This window comes from Balaenoptera musculus, chromosome 7 (assembly GCF_009873245.2).
Source record: "Balaenoptera musculus isolate JJ_BM4_2016_0621 chromosome 7, mBalMus1.pri.v3, whole genome shotgun sequence".
Lineage (NCBI taxonomy): Eukaryota > Metazoa > Chordata > Mammalia > Artiodactyla > Balaenopteridae > Balaenoptera > Balaenoptera musculus.
Window position 1 is genome coordinate 94734010 of NC_045791.1, and position 10079 is coordinate 94744088.

Genomic DNA, 10079 nt, shown 5'->3' on the forward strand with positions numbered 1-10079 from the left:
CCCCTACCCAGGGCCCCATTGGCCGAGTGTCTCCGAAGGGGCGGGGGAATGGTGCACGCTGGGGAAGGCAAAATAGACCAGCGGAGTCGGCATGGTCACGTGCTCAGGGCGGGAAATCTGACCGCACGTCCTGCCGGAGTCCTTGACCTCCACGGAACCAGGGATCGGAAGCTGCCCTCTGCTCGCCCACTAGGTCGGTATATCCAAGCGATCGCATTGGCCAGCTTTCCCACAGGGCCGACCCGGTCCCTAGCCACCTGGGTGGTTCACACACACCCCACGCCCCGCTTGCCCCCAGAACCTTGGCCACTCGAGACAACAAGCCGTGACCTGGTCAAAATCCCTTCTTTATTAAGGGTTGTCAAGCTGTACACGGTCCCCACCCCACTCCGCTGTAAGTTCGGGCAGCGTAGTTCACCGCTCACCCGCAGCGGACCGCAGCTGGGCGAGGGGTGGGGCGGAGGGAAGGAGCTGGGTCCCGGCATGCAATGCGGCAGCCCAAAGCGAAGCCGTCCTGTCGCCCCTCCATCCCCCTCTAGGGACAGTGGGATGTAGGCCAGAGCTCTCTTGCTGGTAGACAGCCAGTCGAGGGCACACTTCCAGCCCTGTCCATCCCATGTGCAGGTGGTGGTGGGGTACAATAAGCAGCAATAGGGGCCAGGAAGGCCTCAGTCTCCCGGGGGGCCCATCCTAAAAGTTGGAGAGGACAGCAAAGAATTTCTATCCTGCTCCTGCAGTTTAGAAACTTCCTTCGTAGTGTCAAAAGATAGCATGAGGGGAGCTAGGAGCTAAAGCCGCCACACCAAGACAAAGCAAAAGCTGAACAGAAGGGGAACAAGCGAACAGAACAGGAGCAAGTGGCACACATGCCAGTGATGTGCAGGAAGCAGGGGAGAGGTGAGCAGGCTGCAGCACTGGGAGAGAACCGGGGGTGAGGTAAGGGCCACAGCCTGAGCTGCTCATCTGTTCAGGGTGCGGGGAGGGAGGCTGCAGAGGTTGAGGGTCCAGGCCCCACCTCCCCACTCCACGGTTGGCACAGGTTCTCCCTGCTTGGCAGCTTCTGTGGTGGGCAGTCCTCTGGAGACTTGCAGGGGTGGGTGCAAAGGTGGCAGTACTGGGGCTGGGCTGGGGACCAGTTTCTAGCACCACACTCTGAGCCAACGGGTGTCCTGGGGCTGAGGCTAGAGTCCTGTGTGCCCTCGTTCCTAGGCCCCCAATCTCTCTCCTGGGGCTGTGGCGAGCCCAGCATTGGCACCTTCCTTGGCCAGGCACAGACACACAAACACCACACACGTGGGGCCAGGCAACACTCAAGAGGAGCCCTCCATGGCAGGCGGATGGGATGGCAGGGCAACGGTGGCCTCCATCCTGGGGCATAGGGACCCTCCTCAGCCTCGTCTATACCTGTGGAGAGAAAAGGGTTGGTAATGGAGATAGTCTTCAGCTATCTGCTTACACAGCAGAAGCCTGGAGATAAAGGAAACGGAAAACTTGATTCTTGAGGAGGTAAGCAAAGGAAAAATCAAGTCCTGGATTTCACAGCAGGTGAGGGAAGAAAAGGAAGTGTACTTTGGTGGGGAAGTTGCAGTATCTCTGCCCGAGAGGCCCCCCTCCCTTCACATGAGAAGCTTTGACCTCAGCCTGGAAGTTACTGCTTCTGGCAGTTGTTTTTGGGTCTTGAAGCCCTTACCTTGTGCACCTGAGGGGGAAGCTCATCCTCTGAGCCCTCTTCAGGCACGGGCTCTGGGTGCCTTGATGCTGACTGCCCATCTTCAGCCCATCCTCCAAGGGGCAGCCGAGAGAAGTGAGAGGGAGCCCGGGGCACTGTTCCAGGATCTAAAGATACAAGTAAATACTCTTAGAATGAACACAAACAGGAACGAGGAGAAGGGTTCTGGGGCTTTTTGGGGTAGGTGGAGGTGCGGGGGAGGGATTAGTCTCCTTGGGTCTGGTCCCTCTGACTTCTTTCGTCCCCTAGAGGCCCCAGAAGGACCACCCTTCCCTGAAGACTCTATGTCCTTCCCAGTGGATACCTGTGATGCCTCCGTAGCGCCTCTGGAAGCCCCCCTGCAGGGCAGTGGTCTCAGGAGCTCCAGGCCGGGGTGCAGCACAGGGATAGCTGGCGGAGCGGGGGATAGGCTGGGGCCCCCGGGCACCCTCTCCCCCCTCTTCGGGGGCACTCTCCCCACTCTCATCACTCTCCCGGCGGTGCCACACATGCCGCTCAGGTTCAGCCTGGGCCTGCTGCTTGTGGAGCTGAGAAGTGGGGGATTCATTAGTTGGGGACAGAAGAATATCTGTCTGAAATAGCTACCCTCCACCATGGTATCGGCCAGTTCCCATTTATACTGCCTCGCCTAGAATCACTGACCCAGGGTATCTGATGTGTTAATAATGTGTAACATACACGTGATATCTTACAGGTTAAATTCTCAGCAGATCCCTGGAACAAGCCTGTGCATAGATTGTAATAGCTCTCATTTTCCCCAGTCATTTGATTCTGGAACAAATTGGTTGTGAGTCTAAGTGCCAGGAACTCTTTTAGGTGCTAGGGATACAGCAGTGAACAAAATAGACAAAAATTCCAACTCCTGTGGGGCTTATATACTTGGGTGAAGTGGGGAAGGATAGATAATAAACAAATAAATAAGGGAAAAATACAGTGTCACATGGTGCTAAATGCTGTGGAGAGAAAAACAGAACAGGAAGGTTCAGGAAGGAAGGCAAGGGAGGTTTTTACTCAGGGTGGCCAGAGGTGGTCTCATGGGGAAAGAAAAGAGCACACTTGAATGAGAAGGAGGGAGCCCTGTGGATATGTCAGGGAAGTAGATTCTTGGCAGGGGAAACCACAAGTGCGGAAAAGCCCTGGGTGAAAGTAAGCTAGGCTAAAAAGGATAGGAAGAGGATATATGTGGGAATGGAGGTTGCAGAGCAGGTAAATGGCAGAGAAGAGATTTGAACCCAGGTCTTGCTTCACATCTAAAACCCTCTATTCTGTTTTCAGCTGCCACCTTGGTTCTACGACCCTGCCCCTTCCAGCCCACTCACCTGGTGCATATAGAGGGCATGCAGGCTCATCTCAGTGGATGCATATTCCGACAGCACCAGGCTCTGCAGCTGTCCTTCCCACACACTGCTCCCGGAGCTGGCTGTCCTGGCATCCACCCTGCCCCCCAGCACAGACAGCAGTCATCAACATTTCTGAGACCCACACAAATTGCTGGGGGCTACTGCCATGCCCTCCTCTCATGGCCCACCTCTACTCACCCAGAGCCTGTCATGGTGCTGGGAGCCCGGCCTGTGGGAGCCTGACCAGGCTGCAGAGGGGAGAAGGAGCGCAGGGCAGAGGCGACTTCAGCCCTGTGCCTGGAGCCCTGCAGGTCTCTGGGCAGTGGGGGGCCCCGGCAGGATGAGCCAGCTACCACATTTGCAATAAGGCTCAGTGGCTATGAAAGAAAAGGGTGGGTAGAATTCTCAGGGCATAGGGAGGCCTCTGGGTCCCCCAGTATTCTGCACATTAGGACCCAGTGGCACAGACTGGATAGAAGGAAACTGACCCGGTAGGCCCTTCCGCCCCATGCGCACGTCCCATGTCCCAGCTCCTGGAGTCCACTCTTCCTGTCATCTCCCAGTCCCTAGGAACGCACCTCAGACTCAGATTGTAAGGACTGGATGGACGTAAAGAGGGCATTTTCCGGGAGCAGACCCCCTTGGGCGAGGCCTGCAGCTGCTCCGTCCCGCTGAACTTGCTCCTTGAGGAAACCTAGGAAGGCCGTGCTCTCACGTGGTGGCTGCCAGCCGGGGTTGGTGATGGCAAAGTGCATGAGCGACAACTCTGTCTTCCCATCCTCGGCTTGCTGGTACACTGAGGCCTCCGTCTGCCCACCGGATAGCCACTGTACAAGGGAGGCTGCAGTGAACAGGACTGTCCCCTTACAGGAACCCTTTTTGTACCTTTCCTGCTAGTGGGGAGGCCTTGCCCCTGGAGGACAGAGACCACAATGCACTGTTGTATCTTGTCCAGGGGCCCTGGTGCCCACCCCATGAGTGGCCACATGCCAGGCTAGCTGCTTGGTTTGTGCCTTTCGGGGAGCTTGGCCAAGGGTGCAAGTTTAAGGCTATAATCGAGCCCAGGCTCCTGTTTACAAAGCAGTGTGTGCCCTGGTACAGGGTTGCCCCAAGGCAGGGCTGCCTTTTTGTGATTTGTTGGCTTAGAAGGGTGCCTTTTTGCAGTTTGCCCAAAGACACTGTATATGCCAGCATTACCTCTGGCCAACTGCCTCCCTCCTTTCCTAATACCTGGGGGTGCCCATGCTGGCGAACGTCCATCTGAGCGAAGGAGCAGGTATCTCCAACACCAACGACCTCCACGGTGAAATTGCGGAAGAAGTCTATAATCTCCAGGGCCCGTGGGCGCAGGCAGAAGATAAGGATGAGAGGTGTGACAATGGGGCTCAGTAACTCCTCCAAGATGAACACCTAAAAGGGAAGGGATCAGGGTCACAAGAGAGCAGGAGAGAGCCCAGCCCTCGCCACCGGGCTATCAGCCAGTCTCTAGCAGGCCCTAACTCCAACTCCACTCACTGCCTTGTACTGGAAGAGCTGGGCAAACTCGTCCCGGGTCTGCGAGCGGTGGGCATTACCCTGCCAGTGGTCAGGCATGTAGTGGATGTGAGCGAGGATCACGCGGAGCAGCTGCTCAGGGCAGAACACCATGTGCTGGTCCGGAATAAAGGACCTAGTGGGATCAGGGTCATGGTGAGACATAAGCCCCCGGGAATGCTAGTTGGCTTGCTCCCACCTGCTCCCCTGGCCCACCTGCACACGGTCACGGTGACCCCCAGGAGCGTGACAGTGGTGAGGACGTGTTCCACAGCCAACACGTCTTCGTCGTAGATGGTGAGGGCAATAAGCACGGCCAGGATGGAGCCAGCAAAGAAGGCGCAGTTCTTGGCCAGCAGTGTCAGCAGAGGTGACAAGAAGCAATTCATGTACTTGGATGCGGGCTTGTAGCCTCGGCTGAGGCGGGACTGTAGCTCGTGCTCCAGCTCGTTGAAGTGGCGGAGGTAGCAGCGGCCGTAGAGCGACCAGCAACGTGCTCCCAGGGCCCCTGGCTCCCGCTTCAGCACCTCGGCGTAACTGAAAAAGGCATAGAGGATCTGCCAGATGAGGATGAGGGGGCACAGCAGGAAGTTGGCGATGCCAATCCACAGGATGCGGTTGCTGAGACGCTGGGCCAGCTCAAGCCGTTGTCCCCCACGTTTGTACTCAGCCTTGAGGCTCCATTCATTGAGAAACAGAGAGCCAGGTCCCCAAAAGAGGATCAGCTCGAAGTTGTACTTGAGGCCCCGAGTGAAGAAGACAACCTCCCCGAGACCGGGCAGGCGGAAGCGCAGAGGCAGGAGGGATTTGTTAACCAGTGCCACCATGTAGTTCTGGAAACGGAGGATGCGATGGTAGATGTCCAGCTCTGTTAGCTCACGCTTGTGGATGCAGATCTGGTGCTCCTTCTGGGTCTGCACAATCCGGGCCTGTACTTCTTGCCACGTGCAGTATGGAAGTGCAGACTATGGGGTGGGGAAGAGACGAGGGATGGAAGGTGGGGTTGTTGCCTCGGCCCCTTGCCCTGCATGAGCTGTGAGGCTCAGGGGTCCTCTGAGTGGAGCCTTTAACCGGATGCTCCTTGATCTGCCAAGGACAGGTGAGGCTGCCCGATGCCCGGGAATACAACCGCCCCCCCCACTTCCCAAGCTGCAGAAGACGTCCTGGCCTGTGGTTGTAACTGCCCAACTTCCCAGTCTCACCATGGGGATGCGCAGAGCATGCAGGTAGAAGGAGTGGATCTCCCAGTAGCAGCAAATGTTATAGATGAACTTGATGAGCCGGTGAACCCAGAAGACACCAGCAATGACGAGGATGGTGATAAGGGAGCCATTTTCCTGAATCCTGGTGGGGAAAAGAAGGGGAGGAGGAGTGGCCCTTGAGGAGCCTTGGCAGACATGCTGCTGTCCTGAAGGATTTGGAGAGGCTGAGCCTGAGCCTGTGTTCTGGGGAATGTTACTGCCTCACACTCCACTCCACTCCCCACCTGCTAGCTGAACAACAGGCTCTGGTGCCCTCTGAACTGCAGCACTTACCTGGCACTACAGACTTGGGCAGGCAGAAAGGCATCTGGCAGAGTAACCTTGACAGGCTCGGTAGGGTGAAGACTGTGGTTCACCATCTTGTTGGCAAATAGGATGTCGTAGTCCACACAGCTGACCAGGAAGGTGGTGAAGGCAACCACAAAGAGGAACTGCCTGGGGAGTTGGGAAGAGAGGGCACAGTCCGAGAGTCAGAGAGATACCAGTGAAATAACATGGGAAAAAGGAAGAGTCTGGAAGCCCCAGACCAAGATTAGGGAGCAGCTTCTGGGGAAATGGGCTGGAGAACTCCCTGTGGGCTCTCTCTACTGCTTGGCCCCAGGAGACCCAAGCCAGCTCTTATTTTTTGCTCTTAGCTTCAGGCACCACAGAATCAGCCTGCTTTTCTACCTCATAGTAATCTCTGCCGCCACTCGCTGGACTCTTTCAAAGGTCTTAAATTGTGGTCTGTGGTCCCCAGTACCTGATTTCCTTTTGAGATGGTAGTTAGAAGCCCTTTGCGGATCTGAACTCTTTGCTTACGGAGGGAAGGTTTCCCAACCCCTTGACATTTGGCAAAGCCATATGGCTCCTTCCTCCTAGCAGGCTCTCTACTCAGCAGCAGGCCTAAGGTGCAACCAGGGCAGAGCAGAGACATTTTTCTCAAGTAAGTGGCTGGCATCTCTGACACCTCCTGCCTGAACCATGCCCATTCCACTAGAGCTCTGATGAAATGATCAAGTCTGACTTCTCTTTGTGGAAGAGATAGGACTTGGAAAGCTTTCCTTATAAGCGAGATTTAAAAAGATAAGGCTGTAAAATGGTGTCACACCCAGTCCTTAAACTATAAATGTTTGCAGAGTTTTGAGCCTAGGACTGACTTGCATTGGCGGTTTGGGCCAGGCGTTGAGCTCAAAGAGAGGAAACACTGAAATGTATTCCTTCGCCACCTCTTCCATCCCTTCTTATACTTACATGAGCTCAAAGATCTCCCCGATGAGCATACAAGTGAAGCCATTCTTCTGGTGTAGATTATAAACGTGTAATTGTTAAGAAAAAGTGGTCTGTATAGACAGCAATTAAGAGCACAGGGACTTCCCTGGTGGCGCAGTGGTTAAGAATCTGCCTGCCAATGCAGGGGACATGAGTTCGATCCCTGGTCCGGGAAGATCCCACATGGAACTAAGCCCGTGAGCCACAACTACTGAAGCCCACGCTCCTAGAGCCCGTGCTCCGCAACAAGAGAAGCCACCACAATGAGAAGTACGTGCACCGCAACAAAGAGTAGCCCCTGGTTGCCACAACTAGAGAAAGCCCACGCAGAAATGAAGACCCAACACAGCATAAAAAAAATTAAAAAAAAAAAAAAAAAAAGTACAGACTTTGGTGTCACATACCTGAGCTGAAGTCCTGGCTCCATGACTTTCAAGCTGTGTGACTTTGGCCAAGTTACTTAACCTCTCTAAGCTTTTGTCTGTAGTGGTGTGTTGGGAATAATAGCACCTGCCTCATAGGATTATTAGGTCTGAGATAGTGCATATAAAGTATTTAACACAGAACTGACACAGAATAAGTCAAATGACATTAATTATTATGGTTATTAGCATACCATCAAAAAGGAGAATCACCCTTAGAGAGAGAGGTTCCTTATAAACTAACACTACAAAATGCAAGGCACGTAGCTCTTGATAAATGTGAGGTATCATTATTTATAATGATCATTATTTCTCTATCCTCTTTCAGGCTCAAGGTGCCTGAAAAGGATTAGAGCCAAACCCACACCGACTTCTCATCAGGGGCATGGCTTAGAGAGGGGCTAATGGTCCCAGAGCTCCAACACAGAGACACAAAGGATATTCGAGAGAAGAAGAGGTCAAGGTTTTCGATGTGGTGCCAAGGTGCTGTGGGTACAGGAGCAGAGATGTCAGAGCCCTGAAGAAGTGGAAGCCCCTGCTCCCTCAGTGATCCTCCACCAATTCTCCCCCCAAGCCCCAGCTCTGGCCGTCATGTCCAAGAACTCACACTTGCTCCCCTCAGGGACATGCACCAACAGGTCCTCCTCCCCGGGGGGTGAATCGCTGTAGGAGGCCTCTAGGCGCTGGTATTCAGTGTCAAACTGCGCCATCACCACCGCCCCCTGTCCACCTTGTCCACCTGGGGGTAATGAGGAAGGAGAGACCCAGGTTCAGACCCCTGGTGCTGTTCATCTTCTCCCCTGCCTACTAGACCAGAAATGAGTGAGAAGGAATCCTGGGCTTGGTCTCCACTACCAGTCTTCTTGGATCAAAGGCAGAGAAAGAGCAGTAACCCAAGGAGAGCAGCAAGCTCAGGGCTTGGGAGGCCCTCACTGACCAATGAGGTCAGTCATTCCCAGAGCCTTTATTGAGTGTCTACCAAGGCCTTGCTGGCCTGAAGGCAGATTCTGGCCCTGTGCGGGGCCTGCTTCATCTTCTATTCACCGGAGAGAAGGCGTCCTCCCCCTCCCCTCCTAGAGAAACCTTGGTCTCCCAAGAGACTAGCAGTTTGGAAGCACTTTGTAAACAGAGGTTTGAGATAAGCACATGGCCCTACCAGCTCCATGGGCAGTGTCTGCTCCACTCCAGCCCTCGATGCCCTGGCTCTGCAGCTGCTGGAGGAGAAGGTGTCAGGCCCCGGAGAGTGGGGAGTGGGAACAGAAATAAACCCAACCCTACCACCCCCCCCCATGCCCCACACTCAGGGGCGGCCAAGCAAGGGGCAGGGAGGCTGCAGTAGGAAAGAGGCACCCTTCCAGCCTAGGGCTATGCGCACTTCCTCTGGTTGTATTATACACGGCCACTCATTCAACTCTAGGGTCCCAAGAAGTGGCTTAATGAACCTGTGGAGACTGAGTCTGTACAGGGCTGGACTGTTTCTCCATGGCCCCACTTCAGCCTCAGAAATTAGATGGACCGTTCAGGGTCCACAAAGCCCCAAACCCAAAAGCCAAGAAGAGAGTCTTTTTCTAAAGAGGACCTTTCTGGTCAACTCCTTCCCTTGCTTCCCTAGCCCTAAAGGCCCAGCAGGCAGGCAAAGTTCCTGGATGGGATATACTGATTGGGTCGGTGTAGACCCAGATCCTGGGTGAACTGTGGGTTGCCTTGGTCCTGGAGCCAGGCATGATCTAGGTGGCACTCAACCAGTCAGTGCAGACCCCGAGGCTGTGGAGCCCTGCCCAGCCAGGCCCCGGTGGGATTCCCTGGGTTAGTGAGAACCCTGGGTCCTAAGCTGACCAAGCCCTCAGGGAACTCACCACTTACTGGGTCAGTGTAGACCCAGGGCCCATAGAGCCCCTGCCAGCCGGGCCTGGGCTCAGGGGTTCCTGCGAACGTTGGAGGAATCGATCCAGTCCGACAGCCGATACCCGCAGGTGGGCTGGGTTGCCTCCCTACACCCAGCTGCCACGACCCGAGCCCAGCGCGCCCCTAGATCGCCCGGCCACCAGCAAAGGGCTCGGCTCCCAACAGCGGACAACCCTGCGCGCGGCCCCGTCGCTCGCGCGCGCCCCCGTCCGCGCGCCCCCGCTATCAAAACATTCCGGCTGCGCGCCCCCGCCCCGCCCGCGGCGCCCCTTCCCCGGTTACTCGCCGCGAGCTCACTTAGGGCTCCGAGGGCACCCCTGGTCAGGCCCGACCCGGGCCGTGAGATTTCGGTATCCGGTCTCGCGTTTCACCTCAGGGACGGCGACCCAGGTGATTCCAGGGGCTCCGTCGGCTCCACTGGGCTCAGCCCGACCCGGAGCAGTAGGCCCGGCGTCTGCCACTCACTGTCACCCGCAGTTAGCCTGACCAATGAACATGGTGGGTGGAGACACGACGGCCAATCTCGGCGTCCAGGGCGGGACTAAAGGCTAGAGGCGGGCCTTGGAAGTCAGGGGACCAATTGTGCGCTCTACGTGGGGCGGGGTTCAGGTGCGGGCGATGCCTTTTGTCCTCTTCG

General features: G+C 55.8%; 1 protein-coding gene across 8 annotated transcripts; it reads right to left on the bottom strand.

Moving 5' to 3' along the window:
• Window positions 1-328: 328 nt before the first annotated feature.
• On the bottom strand, window positions 329-9915 carry ATG9A (autophagy related 9A). Of its 8 annotated transcripts, none has more exons than XM_036858662.1 (16): window positions 9740-9912; window positions 8694-8748; window positions 8145-8276; window positions 7980-8023; window positions 7098-7162; window positions 6138-6299; window positions 5805-5946; window positions 4819-5567; window positions 4585-4738; window positions 4300-4479; window positions 3648-3896; window positions 3268-3446; window positions 3049-3166; window positions 2034-2256; window positions 1691-1836; window positions 329-1404 (listed from the first exon to the last, which is right to left on the bottom strand). In XM_036858662.1, exons 3-16 carry the CDS (start codon window positions 8245-8247, stop codon window positions 1399-1401), a joined length of 2520 nt encoding a protein of 839 aa, XP_036714557.1. In that variant the 5' UTR covers window positions 8248-8276; window positions 8694-8748; window positions 9740-9912; the 3' UTR covers window positions 329-1398. The 8 variants fall into 8 exon arrangements, with proteins under 8 accessions (XP_036714557.1, XP_036714556.1, XP_036714561.1 ...); XM_036858661.1 differs by having other exon boundaries at window positions 8694-8751; XM_036858666.1 differs by having other exon boundaries at window positions 8694-8751; window positions 9814-9830.
• Between the last annotated feature and the right edge of the window lie 164 nt (window positions 9916-10079).

What these genes read in the sequence shown, in the direction of transcription:
- ATG9A (XM_036858667.1), bottom strand. Translation starts at nt 8,247, where the DNA reads ATGGCGCAGTTTGACACTGAATACCAGCGCCTAGAGGCCTCCTACAGC. An exon ending in GCCAGCATGGGCACCCCCAG is followed by an intron (nt 3,897 to 4,299) that starts GTATTAGGAAAG and finishes TCCCTTGTACAG; the next exon opens with TGGCTATCCGGTGGGCAGAC. An exon ending in CCTTACAATCTGAGTCTGAG is followed by an intron (nt 3,447 to 3,647) that starts GTGCGTTCCTAG and finishes TTTCTTTCATAG; the next exon opens with CCACTGAGCCTTATTGCAAA.